We start from the raw sequence: 21,677 nt of genomic DNA, 5'->3' as shown, positions 1-21,677 counted from the left end.
CACGATGAAGAGGATGTGTTGACAACAAACGGCCACTTGCGGCCGTACCGGTCGGCCGCAAGCCCAAAGATGATGGAGCCGATCGAGCGCAGCATGAGCGTGACCGAGATCCCCCACGTAATGTCCGTGTTGCTCTTGCCAAACTCCTTGGCGAGATCCGAGAGCGTCATCGAGACGGTGAAGAAATCAAAGGCGTCCCACGTCCAGGCGGCAAAGCCAACACCAAAGTTGAGCCACTGGAGCCGGTCGAGCGTCTTGAGGAGCGCGATGGGGTTGGGAACCGGTGCCATGGGCGGCTTGAGCGACGAGACGCGCGTGCCGAGGTACTCTTTGGCTGTCATCTTGGGCTGCGCGGCCTTGAAGGGCACGACGTCGGGGCTGCCCGTCGGTGTCTGGACGACCGCATAGTTGTTCGTAGGTGTCGATGCCATGAACAAGGCAAATGGAAAATGAGGAAACGAAGAAGAGGTTTTTCGTATTTTGGTACATAGCGGGGCGGTCGCTAAGTCTTCTACCGATTTGGCTTTGTGTCAAAGACAGGCTGATGGGCTGTATCTGGATCTGTATGACCTTGATCGGTTGCACAGTGGACGAATGTATGGCGTTTCCATGATACGACCAACGTCCAGGCGGCACCTAATTGAAGTTCGCAGCGGCTGGTACGTCCCTTCCTCATCGAAAGCGTTATTGCAGGAGAGAACCCTGTACATTCTTGAAGTCGCACGTATTGAGCTGCTGTCGACGCACTGTCGCCTGTCCCGACGATGCCAGGCAAGGCAAGGCATGTGGCGCCCGGCGAGCGGTGAGAGAGATACAGTAGACCGAGTCTTTTGAACTGAGTGGGCTGAAGACCCACAAGTATATGTTCCCTATAATACAAACCGTCAAGTCGAACAGAACACGGGACGGTCTTCAAGGTCGGAGCAACCATCGCACCTGTGCCGGGACGTTGTCACTTTCGCAAAAGATGACGCGCGCCTCGTCGTGCAACCTTTTCCCTCTCCTCGATGAAATGTGAAGTCACAAACGTTCGGTGGGCTTCCTTGTCGCTGTCTTTGCGACGAGACTAGTGTCCCTGCAAGTTATAGCTACTACTGCGCGGTCTCTGGGCACGAATCTCGGCGAGATGATCTGTGATGGCGTCGAAGACAAGAAGTTAGTAGCAACGCCACCCACACATGATCCACATCCGATTGGATCATGGGTCAGTCCCACCCATCACAATTGACATCGGACAGAACCAGATGTTGCTGCGGTGCATTCCAGCCGCACACGCTGCCACGCCCTTGAAGGCGACGGTGATCACGTATACCGGCGATGATGCGCCCTTTTGGCATCTTCCAGAGTACTTGCGAGTACACCCACCAACGATATCGCCGCCCAAATGGTTCTAGGGCGAACCTTCGGCGCGTCCGTACGACTACTGCCTCTACACACATGGCCGGATCACTCGTCCTGATGCATCTGATTTGGAACAGCCTCCATGAGATGTAGCCGTCTACTACACTCGCTGCACCTCAACGCACCCTGGTACTCGTTTTTGAGGCGACGACCAAGGTCCCTTGATGATGACGAAAAGGGTGGCGGCTGCGTCGCGCTTTCGTGACGCCTGTGGCTGCATCTGGTCTGTCGGTGCTTGGCACTTGGTTCACATCGTCGGACGATGCGCCCTAGCTACTACGCAATGTCCATGGCGGCTACTGTGGTCCAAGGTGCTCTTCATGGCGCGTTTCTCATCAATCTGAAGAGAACGAGAGAATCTTCATACTACTGTGTTGCTACAGCCAACCTCGACGGCGCCTGCAACTACCATGCATGCTACTATGGCAAGCTCGTTGCCTTTAGCGAAGTTCTTGATGTCGCCTTGAAATGGACAATGATTCAACTATTTGTTGAGCGTCTGTCGCTATGCAGGATACGCGAGGCGTCGACGTTAGCGACGTCCCGAAACGACCGACACGACCATAGCGCCAACACGACACGCGTTCTTCTTGCCCGTGCTCCGTGCAGCCAAGTGTAGAGAACAGACTTGTCCCGCAGACAATATTGCATCGAGAGGTCGTTTGTGCAAACGATTTCGTCATTTGGCGCGCATTCTGCACCCCACAACGTCGCTAATCATGCACGCGTGTCTCTCGACTCACATATCAACTTCAACTAGCTAATTCTTTCGAACAATACTGAGCGAATCAGTCAGTGAGCTGATCAGCCGCATCTTTGCTTCAACCAGAGGCAGAGAAAGCGTCGGTGTCTCCAGAAAGACCTCATCTTTGCTTGCTCATTTTCCATTTGCCTTGTTCATGGCATCGACTCCCAAGAACGACTATGCGGTCGTCCAGACACCGACGGGCAGCCCCGACGTCGTGCCCTTCAAGGCCGCGCAGCCCAAGATGACTGCCAAAGAGTACCTCGGCACGCGCGTCTCGTCGCTCAAGCCGCCCATGGCACCGGTTCCCAACCCCATCGCGCTCCTCAAGACGCTCGACCGGCTCCAGTGGCTCAACTTTGGTGTTGGCTTTGCCGCCTGGACGTGGGACGCCTTTGATTTCTTCACCGTCTCGATGACGCTCTCGGATCTCGCCAAGGAGTTTGGCAAGAGCAACACGGACATTACGTGGGGGATCTCGGTCACGCTCATGCTGCGCTCGATCGGCTCCATCATCTTTGGGCTTGCGGCCGACCGGTACGGCCGCAAGTGGCCGTTTGTTGTCAACAACATCCTCTTCATCGTGCTCGAGCTCGCGACGGGCTTTTGCAACACGTTCACGCAGTTTATGTGGGTGCGCGCGTTCTACGGCATTGCCATGGGCGGTATGTGGGGCAACGCGGCGGCGACGGCCCTCGAAGATGCACCGGCGCCTGCCCGCGGTCTCATCTCTGGTATCCTTCAGCAAGGCTACGCATTCGGGTACCTCCTCGCGGTCGTCTTTGCCCGTGTGTTTGTCAACACGACGAGCCATGGATGGCGTCCGCTCTTTTGGTTTGGCGCATGTCCACCAATCCTCATCATTCTCTTCCGCATGATGTTGCCCGAAACGAAAGCGTTCACAGAGCGCCACCTTCGTCGCGCGGATGGAGCCTCGTCGACGTTTGTGTCGGAAGGCAAGCTCGTGCTTCAGCGTCAGTGGGTCCTTCTCTCCTACCTCGTGCTGCTCATGGCCGGTATGAACTTTCTCTCGCACGGTTCGCAAGATCTATACCCAACGATGCTCAAGAACACGCTCTTGTTCAGCGCGAACGAGGTCACGGTGACGCAGGTGGTTGCCAACGTCGGTGCCATCTCGGGCGGCACGTTCATGGGCTACTACTCGCAGGTGTTTGGCCGTCGCTTTAGCATCCTCGCGTGTGTCGTCGGTGCGTCTTGCGTCTTGTACCCGTACTGCTTTACGACGAGTCATGGTATCACCGCCGCCGCCTTCTTCATGCAGTTCTTCGTCCAGGGTGCGTGGGGTGTGATCCCGATCCACCTCATGGAGCTCGCGCCGCCGTCGTACTCGACGTTCATCGTCGGCACCTCGTACCAGCTCGGCAACCTCATCTCGTCGACCGCGTCGACGATCGAGGCGTCGCTCAGCGAAGTGTACCCGCTGCCGCAGACGGAGGCCGGCGTGGAGCGCTACGACTATGCCAAGGTGATTGCGGCGTTGCTGGCGATCGTGCTTGCGGTGTTGGCGCTGCTGACGCTCCTTGGGCCCGAGAAGCGCGGTCAAGAGTTTGATCACGACGAGACCCTTGACGAGCCGGTCGGTGGTGACGACGAACGCGACCTCGAAAAACCCAAGATGTAAGCGCATGGGCGAGAACTCAATTTTGTGGATGTCAATATCGTGTATTTTGGAAATGAATCCTGTATTTTTGGATGCATGGCGACTTTTTTCATGGCGTGCAGGGTGGTGTGCAGAGGTGACGAGTTGTGGTGCAGGGCGGGCTACTCATGGGTTGGTAGCATTTCATGTGATGTTGTGATAGTTTGCTACGGTGTAGAGTGGTGCAGTGACTTGGTGCAGGGACACAGAGCTCTGAAGGCATTGACGTATTACCGCCCTTGAGACCTCTGGTTTTATCCCGAGGCCGGAAAGTTCCTGGCTCCGCTCCGTGTGTGACAGTGCCCTCCGTGCAGCGACGGGATACCACAGTGGTCTGCCGAACAGCTGGTTGAGCCAGCACTTGGTCTGTCCCCTAGACGGTCAGCGGCCGATCTGCCCCTCGGCCTGTCACGTGTGAGGACTCATGCAAACTGGTCCCGCCACGTACACAAGCATCAGTAGGGTGCAGCAAAGAGCAAGACTGATCAATTTGAACTCAACGATGACCGCGCCCGCCACGAGAGGCATGCCGATTCGCGGCTCGTCAATTCAACAACACGCAAGGTCTCTTCAGTCCATTCCGAACTAACCGAATCATTAAGACCACAAGTAGTACAGTAAATCAAGCATCCATTTACCAATGACCGCGCATGTGTTTTCTGCGCGTGTCTGTCCTCGTACGACAAGTGGTGGAGAATGAAGACAAGCGCAGAAAGCACTGGGACCCACGAGAGGTCGGTGGCAAATTGATGATTGATTTACTTTTTAAAGGGCGAGCTTACCCTAGGGTGCCCCGTTTATGTCAACTTGACATAAACGGGGCACCCTAGGGTAAGCGGTGTTGACATTGTCAACACCTCGGACAGGACACCCGTATTGTCATTGGGCATCTTTTGGCTACATCAGAACTTGTGGCAGCGAAGATGTTTGCGCTAACCAAGCACAGTTGTTGCTGTCGCCATGGTCCAACCTCCTGCTCCAACGTTACAAAAACCGGTCCAGGCGATCTGGTGCCGAGAGCTTCGAGCTTGCGGACAGGGATGCTGCTGTGCGTCAACGATGTCGAAGCCGCCGAGGCTGTCGAGGTTGCATACATGTATAAAAGAGAGGCGGTTACTGAAGAAGGGCGTGGATCCACTCCAAGAACGCGGCCTTCTCCTGCGTCGCAATGTACTGCGCGCTCGCCTTCTCCAAGAGCGCAAAGCGGCGGTCGTCGGCGGCGACCACGAGCTCCTTGAGGCGCTTGCGCTGAGCGTCGGTCAAGTCGGCTTCGATCGCGGCAATCGCACCGACGATCGCGTCGACGCCGGCGGAGGCCGCTGTCGTCATCGAGTGCTCGACCTTGGCGCGCTTGGCGACGCCTGTCGACCCAAAGCCACCGTCACCGCGCGCAGTGTCGGAGAGCTCGTCGACTTCCTGCACGTCGGCTTGCGCGACAATGCGCTCGAGGATGAGCTGCGCGATGCGGTCGCCGGCCTTGACGTGGAAATCTTCGTTGGCGTGGTTGAAGAGGACGACGCCGACGTTGCCGCGGTAGTCCTCGTCAATGACGCCGGCGCCGACGTCGAGGTGGTTCTTCCACGAGAGCCCCGAGCGCGGCGCGACGCGGGCGTAGCAGCCCGACGGGATCGCGATCGCAATGTCCGTCTTGACGAGCGCCTTGCCATGCGCCGGAATCACGCACTCGTACGCGCTAGCGAGGTCGAAGCCAGCGGCCAGCGCCGACCCGCGCGCCGGCAGCACCGCGGTCGCCGACAGCTTCTTCACGAGCAGCGTCTCCCGGCCCATGACTATAAATGGAGCCGATCCACCGGATCATTCCGGATACACAATGCATATCCGGATGCGGGCAGCGCGCCACACCCGCGGGTGACGCTGACGGGCCGCCAGCTAGTGGCGGATCTTAAACTGGTCGGCGCGCTTTCACACGGTCTTGTTGGGGCTAGGAAGTTGCCTGCGATGTCGCTGTTCCTTAGACGCCATCCAAGCCTGCGACGGCGCAACCTTGGGCGCCGCGGACGCAAAGCTCCGCGTTGCTACAGCATCAGCCCATCAAATCCGGTACCGGTGATGCCATGCTTCGTATCACTTCAACATGTTGTGTGCGACTCTTGGTGGCATGTGCCAAGCTGCGTGATTCGCGCCATGGGGTCGATAGCAACAAGGGTCAATAAACAGACCCTTGATAGCAATTGCTGATAAAGGCGTTATTGTGGCTTTAACCAGTCCGTGCCAACGAGACGTGGCAGCTCCAGGGCACGGGAAGCAGCGTAAAAGAGATTGCAACGATGACGACACAGTCCTCATTGGAACTTGATGTAAACCGAATTGGCTTGGGAAATGTGCGTGTTTTTGCTCGTTAACTGCACAATGCTCTAACATTTCAAGCCTCGGGTCGCTCATGCCATGTTGCTCTCGCATCATACACTACGCGTCATGGAGAGGTACGAAAAGTGCTCGACCTGAGCCTTGTCACCTTCAACTATATTTACCGCATTGGGTATGAGCCAGCAGGGTATAGGCAACACGAATTCAACCCGGATACACAGCCGTGTCGTTCGCGTTGGCCCATGGGTATCACAAGTAGGTCCTGTCGGGCGCCATTGAGCGTCGTGGCGCTCGTGGAGAGCATCGTAAGATCGTGCTGCTGATGTGACCGGAACATGATTGGTCAATTTCTGAATTATTTAAGCCAATGACATGTCGTGTATCACGAGCCATGGGGTCACCTCTGATCTCTAGATGCTCGGTCGCCCACAGTGCGTCCAGAAACGAAATCGCCGCCACTTGGCCTGGTGGTTTTCAATCCTTTGGAGGGCACAGCAAGCTAATTACCGTCGGCGTGCGAGGATTACAGCGCGAGCAGTTGACATTTTTGTAATAATGGCACAAGCCATATTATGCGTTTATATGTGACTAAATATGGCGTGCACAGGGACACCCGCGTTGCCGAGGACAACCGAGACGACGCACGCTACACAAATGCTAGCGCATCGCACTGGGCTCTATGCAACGCGTCAACTGTTGAGAAAGACTTTCGATGATTGAGAAAGGAGATGCTCGACTCCACCCTGGCGATGGGACTGACGACGGGCTCGGCGCAGAGTTGCGCGCTTTTGTTCACACACACTGTTGCTAGTACTACTACGTCATTACTACAGTGTACCTGGCTCGCAAATTCTGGCTCGCGAGATCTGTCGGTGACTATAGTATCCTGGGAGCCCAGTAGAGACGTGCTCCAAAATAACTCGCGACGAACGACGACGCCAACAAATGAAACTCGTGCCATTCAAGTGCTCCCAGTAAACTCTGTAGCAGGCCACCACCACCACCTTGCCGACGACGAAAGTCCTTGCCATGATGGACGGTCAAGTGGCGGTTCCAAAGACATCGACTGTGCGGATTTCTTTTTCTGAATGCTACGCAGTACGTAGCGGGTGGACCGGTCGATTTGATTTGAATGACCGACTTTGCAATAAAGATGCGCGTCCAAGTGCAGTAGCGCAACAGCAGTGAAAGAAACGCTGATGGGATATCGTATCGGCGGCTGCAATACGGGACAATGACAGCACCCCGCGAAATGGCATCTCTCTGTCGCATGCGCCGCCACACGGCATTCTCGCATCGAGTAGCCAACTCGGTGCTTCAACGTCGGACCGTGCACCAAGGCTCTGTCGATCTAGTATGCAGTATCTGGCCGACAAGGCACAAAACGTACTAGCATATATAATTGTCTATTTGTACAATATAAGAACCGAATGATTCTTGGTGTCTTCTACCCTAACCCTATATGTCGGTTGCCCATTTAGTCGACTTCAAAGGCTTCCGACGACGTGTGCGACATGGCGCTGCCGCGCGTCGCGACTTCTTGTTGCGTCTGCGTCGTCTTCTGCAAGAGACCCTGGAGCATCACCGCCATGTCCTTGTCCTTGGCCGTCGTCTCGGTCGGTACTTCGATCGTAGCCGCCGCTTTGGCCTCGGTGACCGTGGTCTTCTCGGCCACCGGTGCCGCCGCCGTCTTGCTATGGTACTTGTGCGAGTCAATGTGGCTCGCGGCCGCGATCGCCAAGCGCTCAATGGTGTCGATTTGCGCACTTGAGAACGTCCGCACCTCGGTGTCCATGATGAAGACCGTGCCGAGCACAAGGTGCGAGACAGGCGACAGAATCGGTGCCGCGAGGTACGAACGGACGGCGTGCGGGCCGGTCACGAGCGGGTTCTGGTCAAACCGCGCATCAAGACGCGTGTCGTTGACCGCAAGGGGCGCTTTGATGCGGAGCACGTGGGCGCAGAACGCTTGGTTGCGCGGCACATCGGCGATGCGCCAGCCCGTCGACGCTTTAAAGTACTGGTGGTCGTGGTCGATAAAACTCACGGCCGCCAACGGCGCCTCGAGCCGCTGCGCCGCGAGGTCGCAAATGATGTCGAGCACGTCGTCTTGCTTGCCATCGAGAATGTCAAAGTTGAAGAGCTCGTCGAGGCGCTGCTTCTCAAACGCAACCGTCGGCGGCTTGGGCCACGCAAAGTCCCAGTCAAAGTCCAGCGGGTAGCCGTACGTCATGTCGTGCTGGAGGTGGAGCACCATCGAGGTGGGCTTGGTCGGCGAGCTCGATGCCGCCTTGGCCTCGGCCACGAGCAGCGGCTGCGGCAGCGCCGGCTGCAGCACGAGCGTGTTGCGGGTCTCGGCCGAGGTCGGCGACCCCTTCTCGCTCTCGAGGAGCTTGATCGGACCGTGGGTGCCCTTGCCGAGAATGTCCGAGTACCGAATCGACGTTGGCCGCGTCTCGGTCTTACGCGCCGTATCGACAAAGTTGTTGCCAAAGTGCTCGTAGTCCCACGCTTTCGGCGTCAGGTGGATGTAGCTCTGGCGCAGAATTGCTCCGTTCTCGGCGCGGATCGTCGGACCATGCGCCGGGTGCGGCACGAGTGCGTGGTGCAACTGCCGGTGCTTCCCGTGCGACGACGTCCGAAGGAGCGACCCGCGCGGCACGCAGTCGTGCGTCGTGTCCATCGGGTGGACTTGGTGGCGGTCGGCAATGCTCGAGCCCGCCGGTGGCAGCGTACACGCGACGATGCACGCAAAGCAGACGCGCGTCTTGGTGAAGCCCGTCACGTCCAGAACGACCGACTGCTTCTTTTGCGTGCAGCTGCTGCAGACAACTTCACCACACTAATCGAGACAGGACAACATGAGCCGAACAGTTCCAACACATTGGGTAGACGTACGACGCGGCAGTTCTTCTTGTGACGAAAGAGGCCAAAGCGCCGCTTGCAGAGGTAGCAGACACTGCGCGTCGCGTTCGGCACCCACGTGTACTGCGGGCGGAGCTGCTCGACAAAGATCGGGTGGCCAGTCTTGAGTGGCATGGTCGTCCGGATATAAATACACAAGTGCGCGGGACGCGGCAAGTAAGTTAATGAGTCGGTGGTCACTTGCCACGCGCTTGGTGGCGGGTATAAATCCGCTGGTGTCACGACCACAAACCCACGCGCCTCCCAGATCGTTCCATCACCCAGATGGCCCTTTCCAGGTGTTAGAACGAGAAAATGGTATTATAACACCATGCGACACCGAGGTTGCCGTTCAGTCAGTGTTATAATTGTTAGATACGCGTGGCGGCCCCATAGAAACGAACGCGATGCAAGTTTTTTGCAACGCACCCAAGCAGGATTCTTGAAGCGCCTTGCGACACCGCCGTCGAGTCACTGGCCTCCCGCTCATGGGGTCGGAAAAATGGGTTGATCCGCAGCGCAGTACCCTTGAAGAAGCCCTGGCGACAGCTTTTGCCTTGCAGAATGTTCAGACAGCGCGCTGTCGCCACTCACCTTAAGCGTATATGCTCAGAGTACCCTTCCAGTACTCGGCGAGGGCTTGGCACATGGTGGCACTGTAAACCAATGCGATGCTGTGATCTGAAGTTCCCGATCGAACGAGCCTAATCGAACGTGTCGTCGAGATAGGACAGACGACGATGGTACTACGGTGTGCCACACACAATACTCGGCGTCAGGTAGCTTTGGGACACGACGACACCGCGCGCATTGTACTGCATCATCATCCTGTCTTCATCGCATCGCAGAGAACGACTCTGGGAAAGTCCAGCGACGTCAAGGTTGGTGGTGGTGGCGGTGGTGGTGCCAGCCGAACGAGAACGACCGCCACCGCCACGCCAAGACCGGCTCCTTGGGTAAGAGCCACACGGTTCAAAAGCGGTGGCCGCGATCGATCGAGTTGTCAGTCGAGTTGCCGCAAGTGGCCAGCGACGGCGTGAGCAACTTATGCAAAGCAACAGGCCACAACCACGTTGCCGCCATCGCGGCAGGCCAGCAACCATTGCCAGCTACTGTACTTTGCCAGCTACGCGATGCGATCGGCCATCATCACGTCGGAACGTCGCCGCAACTCGGGAACGTGCGCCCACAGCATGGGTGCATTTAGCACGGTTACCGTTTGAAGCGGACACTGCCTCCAGGTTTGCAACGCATTAACGTCAGCGCATGCACGAGGACAACCTCATACACGTGTGTCGTCGGACGAATTCTGGTGTTATGGTGTTAGGGCGAGTGAGTTAAGCCCTCGACGAGTGATTAGAGCCCACGCTGGTGGTAATATGGCGAGTGATTAGAGCCCATAGCGAGTGATTAGAGCCCACGCTGGCTCAACGTAGCAATGTGGTCGACTTGTATGCGCGTCTGCGTTGTCATGTCTTGGATGGCTTGGAGACGCCCGGCGGTCGTGACCTCGTCGCTCTCGATCCGCAGCATGACAGCGTGGGCCACCTGGTCGAGCAGTCGCAGCGCCTCGCCGCAGTCAAGCAGTGTCCGCGGCGCAGTGTCCATCACAAAGACGGTCCCGATGACAAGCGACGTGGACGGTGACCGAAGTGGCACGGACGCGTAAAACCGAATGTGGGCAGAGCCCGTGACCATGGGATTGTGTCTGTAGAGTGCGCTTTCCGTCAGATTGGGGACGGCGGTCGGCTCGTTTGTGCAGAGCAGATGCGCGCAGAGGCTCACGTGGCGGACAATGTCGGCTTGGACGAGGCCAATGCGCGCGAGAAAGTGCTGGTGCGTTGCGTCGATGAGGCTGACAGCCATCACCGGCGCCCGGAGCAGCGACGACGTCATCTCGCAGACTCGGTCGAATTCGTGCCACGCGCCAAAGTGCTGCGCAATCTGGCTTAGGAACCGAAGACGCGCGGGCTCGTCGGCCGGCGTCGGTGGCTCGGGCCACGGATTGCTCCATGCTGTATCGGGCGTTGGCGGGGTTCGGTGCCGCGGCACGTACTTGCCTGGCGCGCCGTTCGTGTCGCAGTGGTCGAGGCACACGACGCAGACGCGCACGCTGTGCAGCACCTGCATGACGGGTAGGACGATGAGCGTCTCGTGCTCGCTGCAGCTCCGACACACAATGCCGCCGCACTAAAATCGCCGCTGGTTAGTTGGTGTAAAAAACAAGGGCGTACGATATGGCAGTGGTGTCGCCGTCGAAGGAGCGAGAAGGGCTTGGTACAGACGATGCAGTCGGACGCGTGGCGCATCCAGTCGTGATGGATGCGCGATGCGTGCACGAGGAGCGGCGGCTTCTTGGCTTGCGTTTGCATACCGGTAAAATGCAATCTCACGTAGCATTTCCAGCTTTTTCCAGCCCAGATGGTGCATCGTACCGTAGGCGGCGACGACGACACGTATTAAATTAGATGGACTGGGAAACCGCGCTGACGCAGACTTGTGGTTCCTAGCCGCGGGCAAGGACGCTACTTCATTGCACGGCTACACTAACCGACGGCAAGTGGTTTGCCGCAATTAGGACGTGCCACCACACTGGCACGCGACGGCCTCCGAGTCGACCCGCAGTGTACTGTGCATCACCGCTGGCATGACACCACCTCAACGCCATTGAGGTGCGATGATGCTGTCCATTGACTCAATGGTTCGTACTAGTATCAGACAACGCGTTGGAGAAACTCACTTCGAACGTCGCGTTGGAATCAAGTGAGCGCCAACGAACGCGACGTACTTGCATGGTACGTTGAGCCACGCCTGTGTGGGAAGTGATGATATTTGGTTGTTGGAGGGCGCACCGAGAGACGCGACTTCCCGTGTTGGCCCCTACTATTATGAAGTACTCGCAAGGGATGAGCGCACCTCGTTGCACGCTTTGCGTCCTCACGCTATGTCCTTGTAGAACGGCATCGTTTACAGAAGAGAGAGATGGTCATTGCACCACCTCCATTCAAAAATGCATGGATGACACAACAACAACAAGGGCTTGGACTAACGGGTTTAATAAATAGGACGTGTGGGCACCTCTAAGGCGCCATGGTCGCCACTTGTTGCTGCGTGCGCGCGCTAATCGTGAGCAAATCGAGGAGCCGTAGTGACACTTCGCCGCTCTCGAGCGCTTCGAGAACGCCCCGGCGCGACTCGGTGGGGACGTCGTCGTCGTCGTCGGTTTGCTTTTCTTCCTCTTCGTCGTCGACACGGAGTTGCTGGAGCGACGGCAAGACGACGTCTGTGGTCGGAAACGACGTGCCTTCGCTCATGTCGCCGACCGCGGTCGTGTCGATCGAGTCGAAAGTCCGGTCGGCGCGCCGCGGCCGGTGCGGTGACGCATCCGACTCGAGGATCGTCGTCGACGGCGCGCGCATGTGGATCCCGTCGTCGCTCGCATCGTCTTCCAGCATGGCCGTCGACATGCGATTGTCCAGCGTCGGCGACGGACCAAACGTGACGGACCGGCGCCGGTCCTGCGGCCGGCTCTGCTCCATGGACAGCTGGCAGTCTTCGAGGTAGAGTTCGACGGACGTGGCCACGTTTTCGAGCGTCTCGCGGGCTCGCTCGCACGCGCCGGGCGACCGAGGGTACTGGTCAAACACGAAGACTGTGCCGACAACATGGCCATTGACGAGGACCGGCGCCGCGGCGTAGAACCGAATGGCCGCCGCGCCGGTCACGAGCGGGTTGTGCTGAAAGTGCGCATCAAACTGCAGATCGGGGATCGCAATCGAGGTTTTGGTGACGAGCAGCGGCGCGCAGAGACTCACGTGCCGCGCAATGAACGTCTGGAGGAGCCCGAGACGCGCCTTGAACCATTGCCGGTCGGCGTCGATAAAGCTGATCGCAGCAACGGACGTCTCGAGCGCCATGGCCGCCGTCTCGCACATGATGTCGCACGTGTCGTCGGAAGGCGAGTCGAGAATGTTGAGCTTGTACAGCTCGCGTAGCCGTTGCGCTTCGTCCGGTACGATCGGCGGTGACGGCCACGGGTAGCCCCACTCGGGCGGCGGTGCGCCGGACGACGAGACGTTCGAGGACGCGAGCGGTGGGCTCCGATCGCGCGGCGCCGGCGACGAAGAATGGTGGTGGCGCGACGGCAGGTCAAAGGACGGGCGGGCGGGGCTCATGGCGCCAAAGGTGGCGGCCGGCGTGTCGACGTCGTCGTCGTCGTCGGTGGCGTGGATGACGCACGCAAAGCAGACGCGCGCGTTCGTGACGCCGCGCCCGCGCACGACCACGAGCTGCTGGTGCTCGGTGCACGAGTCGCAGACAAGCTCGCCGCACTAGTATGTGCCGAGAATGAGCAAACAAGGCGACAAAGGCGGGTCCTACCACGCGGCAGTTGTGCTTTCGCCGGTACTTGTTAAAGTACTTTTGACACACGTAGCAGGCGACGTCGTCGCGCTTCCAGAGGCGGCGCTCCTTGAGGCCACTCACGTAGATCGGCGCCTCCTTCGCCGACGAGAGCAGGTCCATCCTCGTGCGCCAAGAACGGACTGCAGAATGGAGTGGCGTCACACTAAGCGCATAAAAACCAGCGAGTTACAGGCCATGCTGCGATCCGATTGGTCGGCACCGAGCGTCCGGATACGCGCCGACGGGATCAGATGATTGCCGACTGGCTCGCCACGCGCCTGGTGAGGCGCCGACCCAGCTGTTGCCATTGCATGCCATGGCAGGCGATGCACAAGGCGCCTCGCATCCGCTAATGTAGCAGCGACGGCTTGGTGCAGGCGCTGTGGCCGGCTACGGACACGACGCGACTTGGTGTCGCTACGCCATGCCACTCTTGTCGCGGCGACATCAACCTCGCTACCGTAGGCAGAGCACAGGTTACACGTGGGTGTAATACAGTGTACAGCGTCAAGATGGCTTGGCTTCGTTTGGTTGGTCTCGTCGTTCAATTGTTGGCCTTGTGGTTCGGACACACTGGCGCTCACGCGATTCCGCCGCTCGTAAATAGTATGTTGGGAGCTTTCCGCGGCGCCACCAGGCGCGGATGGTGCAGTGTTACACAGCGCGACGCGTCATTTGCCCTTTCTGCGTCGGTTGTGGCCTCGTGTCTTTGTTCGGGCGGCTCGTAGACGGACTAGCCACGACGCCGTCATTGTACAATTTTGTGGTTGCTGCGGAGCGTGCGATCGCGTTCCAGTCGCCGTTGTTGTTGTTGTTGTCGTCGTCGTCGTGAGAGCGATACGATAGCAACAGAGATGCAGTCGAGAAGGTTGCGGTGACGGCCGTTGATTTGCTCTTCCGGTACACTGTAGCGCCGGTGTCTGTCGTTCGATAGCCAATAATATGTACTGAAGCGCAGTACATGTACCTCTGTCTTTGAAAGAGGTTGAACCACATTCCAATCGTCCAGGTTGGACCAGAGGTTGGACCCGCCTTGCTAAATAGCTTCATTCCAGCTACAGAAGAGATTACAACCAAACTACAAGCTTCGTGGTGGCAGCTGATGGACGCTCGGGCAGTCTTGAATCATGCGCAGATATCGCACGCGCGTGCCGAAAATGAGCTAGTATGTCTTTCGACTGGTTGGAGCTCCATCCTGTTGGTGTGGGCTCTCGTGACGTGGCGCGGTATCCTCACAGAGATCGACGACCACGAAGCGATTCGAACGGTATTACGGTCTACACGATTATGCTCCATTTTTATCTTGACGGTTACAAAGGTAAAAGCGTTTCGGCGTATCTTGCACGAGAAGACGCCACGTCATGCCTCAGGCCGACTTGGAAATCGATCGGTTGATGGTACCAACGCAGCGAATCGGCGCCTTGAGGATACCGCGGCGCTGGAACGCCTCGACAAAGCTCACGAGGTCCGAGAAGATCTCGGTCTTGGCATGCACCTCGTGCGGCGGCGCAAGCGAGTACGCGCCCTAGTCCCACACGTTGCTCTACTTCCGTCCGCAACGAAGACATGAAAGGTACCGAGTTGAGGTGGTAGATGAGGTTGTGCTGGTATACACCCGGCGTCATGCGCGCCGGCACGAACGAGACGCAGTACGCCTTTTGCGCCGAGCTGTACCGGATCAAGAACGCACCGGGCTGTGCATTGCGCTTGAGAAGCGCTTGCGCTTCGTCGCGCGAGATCTTGCCGTGGAAGAAGCTACGAGGGGTCGTTCAGACGATCGCGACAAGCAAGAGTGACCTCTGAAGACCGATCTCGCGGATGCTAAGGAGTCGCTGGGCCAAAAGGAAGGTTTCGTCCGTGTTGAAAAACATCATCATGTCCATCGCGGCCAGAAAATGCGTCTCGTCAATCAGTTTCTATCATAGGGTTTGAGCGGCGAGCACGAATGGAATCGTTCAAGTAGACCTCGAGGTGCTGGCGGGCATGCCGCACAATGTAGATGCGTGCGCGGCGGGTCGCAGTGTCCCGCGCCGTCTCGAGGTCAAAACTGCATCGTATTGCATCAGAAGGGATGGACAACATGTCAGAGATATATGTGAGACGACGCACTCGAGTTTGGAAAATTGACACCCGACTTGACGCTGCGCTGGTATTCGTTGTAGCACCAGACCCCGATCGCATAGTGTCCGTTCCTGCGCAAGAGTGAACGGGTATGTCATCCTCACGCGAGAGAATGATGACGTACTCGGCGTCGACAAAGTACGGGCCCGCCGACTTGGCGTCCTGCAACCAATCCAGGACGGACGAGTGGAACGGCTTGATGATGTCGCTGTCGGTTATGTAAAAGAGTGACCCGAACCAGGCGAGAATGTCGTGCTGCTCGTAGACCTAACCCTTGCCATCACTATCTCCAAGTACACATGCACACGAACATCGAGCGACAAGATGGACCGGAACATCGAGAGCGGGAGCGGCTCGTTGGCGGCACAAAGCACTTCGAGCACGGGTCGGATCGTCTTCTACGTTGATAAAGTCAACAATAATGCCATCCACGCGTGTCGTAAAGACAACCTTGTAGTACCCGATGGACGGGAACTGCGCGTCAAAGCAGTGCTGGAGGCACCCGCCCATGGACGTCGGGAACGCGTCGAGCTCGTTCAGCTGGAGCTGGCCGACAGCGATCGCGTTTACAAGGTGGCGCGCGTACAAGAAGAGGCCCTCGGCGCGCGCCGCGATAAAGTCGACAATTTCGTTGCGCTTGCCTTGGCTCTCGGTCGTCAATTGCGGCGTGAGCGCCAAATGGAGGTACGCCTTGATGTCGAGCTTGGATTCATAGAGAGACGGGTCCAGCGAGACGGCGGGTGGCATGTACGCTTGGAGCGTCTGGAGCACACTCGGGTCTTCGCGTGTTCCAAAGACGAACCGAACCCACGACGGCCAGAGGTCCATGTGTGCCGTGAGCGTGGCCACAAAGCCCGGTTCAAAGCACTCGATGCCATCGATGAGGAGCACCTACATTGCATCCGTAGTTAAAAATATTGGAAAATAGTTTTTTTTGGCAATTTTGGGGTTTGTACCAGAATCGACGCCGGGTGCGCAATTGCACTCAGCGGTGCGATCAAAAGGGCATGGATGAGGTCGACGAGCGACTTGACGGGCACGATTTCTTCGAGGGGCTCTTGGGAGCTAGCATCGTTTTGTTACGATATGAGGATATAGAGGCGGCGAGATGTACTTGAGCACGTTGGCATATTCGGGCAGCTGCGTCGAGAGCTGGTACACAAGACTGAGCACGCACCGGCGCGCGCTCTGCGTCTGGTCTTCTTCGTGCGACGCCAAATGGAACGCCGCAATTTCGGGGCGGTTTTGAATGATTTGTGCCATGATGGCACTCTTGCCCGAGCCAATCACGCCAGAAACGACAAAGATGCGGCTACCGTTCGGTGTCTGGACCCACGCATCGTATCTATCCAAGAATCGGATAGTTCAGACGACGACAACATTTGGATAGTGGATAAGAGTGGGGTGTAGTACTTGGCGAGGACCCACTCGCGCGCGACAAAGAGTTGGGTGAGTTTGCTAATCTACAAAGCACGCACTCGATCAGGATACGATGTCGGCGGGACGTGCATTACCTGGGACTGGAACGAGAACGGCGAGAGCAAGCTAGGATCATATAGCGTTCGAGCCACTACCCCAACACATCAAGGTACCTAAACAGTCGTGCTTGTTGGCCATCGTGGTCGAGGCCGATTTGCCCATTCAGGGCCGCGAGCAGCTGGTTGTAGCGCGTCTTGTACCGGGCTTCATGGAGTCCCCACGCGATCGCATTCGCCTCGTGGCGGTGCACGGCACAGACGTCGCACATGTCGAGCCACTGGATGCGGCAAATACTGAGCGGAATCTCGCACGGACGCACCATTAGCGGCACGAATCCAAGGCCCTTGGACATGGCCAGTGAGATCTCGTTGAGGCAGACGCCGTGGGGTCGGCCGACACTGCCCGGCGTGATGAGAAGCACGAGCTTGCCGTTTTTCTCTTCTTGGGCCCAGTCGAGTGCCTTCCGACGTGCGTCCTCTTCTTCGGCCGACATGTTTTGTCGCAGCGGCTGCAACGAAACGTCGTGGATGGCAAAGCCCGCGCCGATCAAGTCGGCGCACAGCCGACGCGCCAGCTCGAGACACTTTTCCCCATAGCTCAACACAAAGCGCGAGTTGGCGGCTCCGGCCTCGGGCTTGAGCACCGCTATCAGCTGCGACGGAGGGCTCTGGGGCAGGCACAAACCGACGTTGTTGGCGCCGGCAATCGCCGCCATCGGATAGGCAAGCATGCTGTCGCACTACGCGTGGAGGATGCATGTCACGCGTCGTACACATTGTGCACGTACGAGCTCGAGCAGACTGAGGCAGCGGGTGACGCAGTCGTGGAACGCGCTGCTGTGCAGCACTTGGTTCAGACGCGCGTTCCACACATCGAGAGGCTCGTCGTCGTTGTCGCGCGCCGGCACGATCGAGCGCATGTCGTAGTACGGCAGGTGCGAGATGGACGCTGGCGGCTCGCACGTGGCGAGGAAGATGGGAAAGATGCTCAGACGCAGCGTGATGGCTGTATACGAGGCTCAGACGTGAGGAAGAGCGTCGTGGAGGAGCGTACCGCGTGCGATTTCGTTGAGGCAATAGCCGTCGGGGCGCCGAAGGGCGTGCGGCGTCATGAGCAGCAAGACGCGGCCATGCTCCTGCGCCTCTTTCACGCGGTTGAGGCCGTTGGAAATGTCCGTTTCCCAGTCGCAGCCTGCGCCATGAAGAGCTGTGTCGAGGGATGCCTTCAGTAGTACCTGGTGAAAGCTGCTCGTGGTCGACCCAGACGTAATGGCCTCGCTCCTGCACTAGAAACGACAACGTTAGCCGCATGACAGAGCGCAGCCGTGGCGTACGCTGCGTCTTGATGGCCATGGCGAGGGGCTGGTAGTGGTCGTGCCCGTCTACGTGGGTGCATGAGGCCCATGTGCCATCCAGCAAGGGGCGGACACGAGAGGAAGATCTTCAACTTTGGCCGCGTGTAGCCGACAAACGAGACCAGCTGCGCGCTCGCCGTCGCGGGAAACGTATTCTCACAGGCACCGCAGATCCAAAGCAAGCGACGCTCGAGGAGCAGCACCGAGGACGCGTGGCAGCGCGGGCAGCTCGGCTTCTTGGTCGTCGTCGTCATCATCCAATATCACAAACTCGCGTCTGCGTATGCGTCGTATCCGGACCATCGTGGTGTATCCGGATGACGTTGGCATATCCGGTTCCGCCCAAGATTCCTCCTTGCAGACGACACGCCCACCCGCATCCTGCAGCCACGTTCTGTGCTTTGTGCAGGCCAGGCGACCCTACAGCTGTGCGGCCATCAGCGGCAGTTTGACTGGTTTCATGCAGTGAAATCTCCCTGTTTCCGTGATTTGCAGCTCTAAGATTATGACCCACGGAGAACGTTGCGGTCAACCGCAGAGGTGACTGTAGGAAGAAAGGGCTGCATCCGTACTGGTATTCGCTCTAAGCTTACAGTTAGTGTACTGGCGCATGGCAGTCGCTAGCTTCCAGCGAGGTGGTCACTGTATCCGGATGGCGTACTTAGGAGAATGCGTAATAATATCCGGCTTGAAGTCGTCGTAAGTGCGGTTCTGGCGTTTTGGCCAATCAGGGACGGCGCTGCCACCTGAAGAAGAATTCGATAAACCGGCGTATCCTGGCGATGGACGTCAAGGCGGCGACGGACGCGTCCGAGTTCAGCCTCAACTTTGTCGGCGGCCCGATCAAGTTCCGTGGCGACGAAGGCGTCTTCTTCTCCAAGCTCTTCCACATCGTACGATGCGCCCCATGCTATGACGAGGCTCATGAAGCGGCGCAGGTGGACAATGACGGCGATGGCTTCGTGGGCGGCCTCGAGGGCGCGGCCTTCATTCGCCGGGCCAACCTACCCAACGACGCCAACCGCGAGGTTCGAATCGAAAGGCCACGGCCGATGGCGACGTTGGCGTAGGTGTGGCGGCTGGCGAGCGGCGGCAAATCGCAGGACAAGCTCGGGAAGGACTCGTGGTTTGTCGCGATGAAGCTCGTCGCGCTCATCCAGAGCTGTGGCAAGTGCAAGCTCCAGCTCTTGTACGAAGCAAGCATGCCACTGCCGCTGCCCGACTTTCACCTCGAGGGCCCGCCCGACAATGTGGTACGGTCTCGGTTGGAGTTGGCACGTCTGCATCGCAGTACACACTAGTTGCCATCGCCGCCCGATGGCCACGACCGCCATTTCAAGATTACCGTGAGCAGCCCGACCGTGGTTGGTACAAGCTACAACCGATTTACGCAGTACATTGTGTCGACAACCGTACGATGCGTCGCAGAACTGCCTGTCGTATGCTGAAGCGAGACGCTGGTAGACCGACAGCCCTCTCTTTCCGATGGCGTCGTGCCAAGTGCGTCGGCGCTTTAGCGATTTCGAGTGGCTGCACCAGCGACTCACGGACCGCTTCCGTGGCACGATCATCCCGCCAATACCCGAGAAGCGCTGGACCGGCAACATGGACGCGACCTTTGTCGAGGAGCGTCGGCAAGCGCTCGAGCATTTCATCGTACGCTCTTGTCTTGTGTTTGATAGACAATATTGTCCATTCTGTGGCGTAGAACGAAGTGTGCAACCATGAGAAGCTCTCCAAGACGTTTGAAGTTCAAATCATGCTCACGGCCAACAACGAGGTGGCTGTCTCTGCTACATAGTTCCTGCCACACGACGATCTAGGGCCTCGTGGCGGGCCGCGAGCTCCTCGCAATACAGCCTGCAGTCGCTGCATATGTGCCGAAAGCGTCGTCGGTCACGGGGCTCTGGAGCTCGGTGCGGGACTCCCTCTTCGTCTCCAACGTCCAGCAAGCGGTCGAAATCAAGACGGACGAAGACTACGCCAAGGTATATATGCGACATGCTGTGCCCCATTCGCTAGTCCTTTTTGGTGTAGATTGGTGAGCAAATTGACGTCTACCGGAAACGCATCGAAGACCTCGTGCGCTGCTCCGACGTCGTGTACACGGCGCAGCGCGCCGAAGGTTACGAGCTCTCGCGCTGCGGCACGTACTTCTCCAACCTCGCTGTGCACGAACGCATGGACGTGGCGACGAGCCAGCTCATGGGCGTACCGACATCGTATCTCTCTGTCTCCAGTGTCCTGATTCAGTAACTAGAGCACGGGCGAGTGCTTTGAAGCGCTTTCGCTCGTCTACCAAGACCAGGTACGATCAGAACTTAGGCGATCCACTTACCCCGTAGTATGTGCCTAGCTGGATGCGGTGCTGGCCAACTATGTCTCCAACATTCGATACCTCGCCGGAAAAGTCGGGGCCGTCAAGGTACGTCTCGCGTTGTTTCTGCACAAGTTGTCTATTTTTTCTTGGAGACGGTGCTGAGCAACCGCGAGCATGCCATCAAGGAAGTGCACTTGGCGAGTGCGACCATGCACCGCAACAAGGAGCGGTTTGCAGCGGCGCGTGCGAGCAGCGGCGCTGCGGCGTCGGCCATGATTGCCGAGCAAAAGATGGTCTCGGTACACACGTGTCACCTTAAACGGGGATTTTGCGACACGATGCCCCGTTGCGTAGGCCGAAGATCGCATGAACACGGCCAAAGAGCAGGTCGACTTTATCGCATCGAGCCTCAAGGTCGAGACCCAACGCCTCTACTTGGGCAAGGCCGCCGAGCTCAAGCAGTCGCTCCTCGCGCTCGCGAGGACGCACATTGCCTACCACGCCAAGGTACATACCCGTCTCCGCCACATTGATACCTTGATACGACCCACTGCAACAACAACATTGATACATTGATATATTGCACGACAGGCGCGCGAATCGTGGGCGGGTCTGCTGCCCGACATTGGCGTCTCGGAACGCGACGTGGCCGCCAGCATCGAGCGAACATCGCGGCCCGTTGTCTTTGCGCGGCCCGGGGCGCCCCGCTCGACCATGTAAACGCCGATGTAATAAGCACTCGCTCGGGTCATTCTGTGTGCTCGGTTCACTCGAGGTGTGCGCGTGCACCATCTTCTAGATGTGTTGCTTTCGGCTTTAACGTTTTTTCCACCGGAGATGACGGCGCCGCATCGCCAGCACCAGGGCTATTTCGCTACGGGTCGGTCCCTGACACCAGGTGTACGACATTACGAGCGATCAAGACGTTGCAAGTGCGATGTATCCAAGCCAACCCGATAAA

The 21,677-nt window shown here is 58.1% G+C and overlaps 6 protein-coding genes across 6 annotated transcripts; 1 reads left to right on the top strand and 5 right to left on the bottom strand.

Annotated features, from left to right (window-relative positions):
• Positions 1 to 4,852: 4,852 nt before the first annotated feature.
• On the bottom strand, positions 4,853 to 5,600 carry SPRG_01422 (hypothetical protein). Its single transcript, XM_012339639.1, has one exon. It carries the CDS (start codon positions 5,592 to 5,594, stop codon positions 4,920 to 4,922), a length of 675 nt encoding a protein of 224 aa, XP_012195029.1. The 5' UTR covers positions 5,595 to 5,600; the 3' UTR covers positions 4,853 to 4,919.
• A 2,011-nt stretch (positions 5,601 to 7,611) lies between these two features.
• On the bottom strand, positions 7,612 to 9,173 carry SPRG_19033 (hypothetical protein; the record flags this gene model as incomplete). The annotated part of the gene is made up of 2 exons (XM_012339842.1): positions 7,612 to 8,976; positions 9,033 to 9,173. The coding sequence occupies 2 exons, from the start codon at positions 9,171 to 9,173 to the stop codon at positions 7,612 to 7,614; spliced, it is 1,506 nt and encodes a 501-aa protein (XP_012195232.1).
• A 1,275-nt stretch (positions 9,174 to 10,448) lies between these two features.
• SPRG_19032 (hypothetical protein) lies at positions 10,449 to 11,410 on the bottom strand (the record flags this gene model as incomplete). The annotated part of the gene is made up of 2 exons (XM_012339841.1): positions 10,449 to 11,228; positions 11,273 to 11,410. The coding sequence occupies 2 exons, from the start codon at positions 11,408 to 11,410 to the stop codon at positions 10,449 to 10,451; spliced, it is 918 nt and encodes a 305-aa protein (XP_012195231.1).
• A 708-nt stretch (positions 11,411 to 12,118) lies between these two features.
• Positions 12,119 to 13,562, bottom strand: SPRG_19031 (hypothetical protein; the record flags this gene model as incomplete). The annotated part of the gene is made up of 2 exons (XM_012339840.1): positions 12,119 to 13,369; positions 13,419 to 13,562. 2 exons carry the CDS (start codon positions 13,560 to 13,562, stop codon positions 12,119 to 12,121), a joined length of 1,395 nt encoding a protein of 464 aa, XP_012195230.1.
• Positions 13,563 to 14,808: 1,246 nt separating this feature from the next.
• SPRG_19030 (hypothetical protein) lies at positions 14,809 to 18,650 on the bottom strand (the record flags this gene model as incomplete). The annotated part of the gene is made up of 18 exons (XM_012339839.1): positions 14,809 to 14,967; positions 15,020 to 15,197; positions 15,240 to 15,358; positions 15,408 to 15,489; positions 15,548 to 15,634; positions 15,688 to 15,830; positions 15,875 to 15,961; positions 16,014 to 16,454; positions 16,520 to 16,628; positions 16,678 to 16,908; positions 16,977 to 17,026; positions 17,078 to 17,108; positions 17,156 to 17,781; positions 17,806 to 18,047; positions 18,096 to 18,233; positions 18,277 to 18,327; positions 18,376 to 18,423; positions 18,470 to 18,650. 18 exons carry the CDS (start codon positions 18,648 to 18,650, stop codon positions 14,809 to 14,811), a joined length of 3,003 nt encoding a protein of 1,000 aa, XP_012195229.1.
• Positions 18,651 to 19,178: 528 nt separating this feature from the next.
• SPRG_19029 (hypothetical protein) lies at positions 19,179 to 21,436 on the top strand (the record flags this gene model as incomplete). The annotated part of the gene is made up of 13 exons (XM_012339838.1): positions 19,179 to 19,289; positions 19,335 to 19,424; positions 19,467 to 19,649; positions 19,698 to 19,808; positions 19,861 to 20,052; positions 20,105 to 20,176; positions 20,220 to 20,384; positions 20,434 to 20,607; positions 20,657 to 20,704; positions 20,753 to 20,821; positions 20,869 to 21,015; positions 21,071 to 21,223; positions 21,308 to 21,436. The coding sequence occupies 13 exons, from the start codon at positions 19,179 to 19,181 to the stop codon at positions 21,434 to 21,436; spliced, it is 1,644 nt and encodes a 547-aa protein (XP_012195228.1).
• Positions 21,437 to 21,677: the final 241 nt, after the last annotated feature.

The sequence above is a fragment of the Saprolegnia parasitica genome (genome assembly GCF_000151545.1).
Source record: "Saprolegnia parasitica CBS 223.65 unplaced genomic scaffold supercont2.3, whole genome shotgun sequence".
Taxonomy (NCBI): domain Eukaryota; phylum Oomycota; class Saprolegniomycetes; order Saprolegniales; family Saprolegniaceae; genus Saprolegnia; species Saprolegnia parasitica.
Note: the sequence above shows the minus strand (reverse complement) of the source record. Positions and strands in the feature narration are given on the sequence as shown.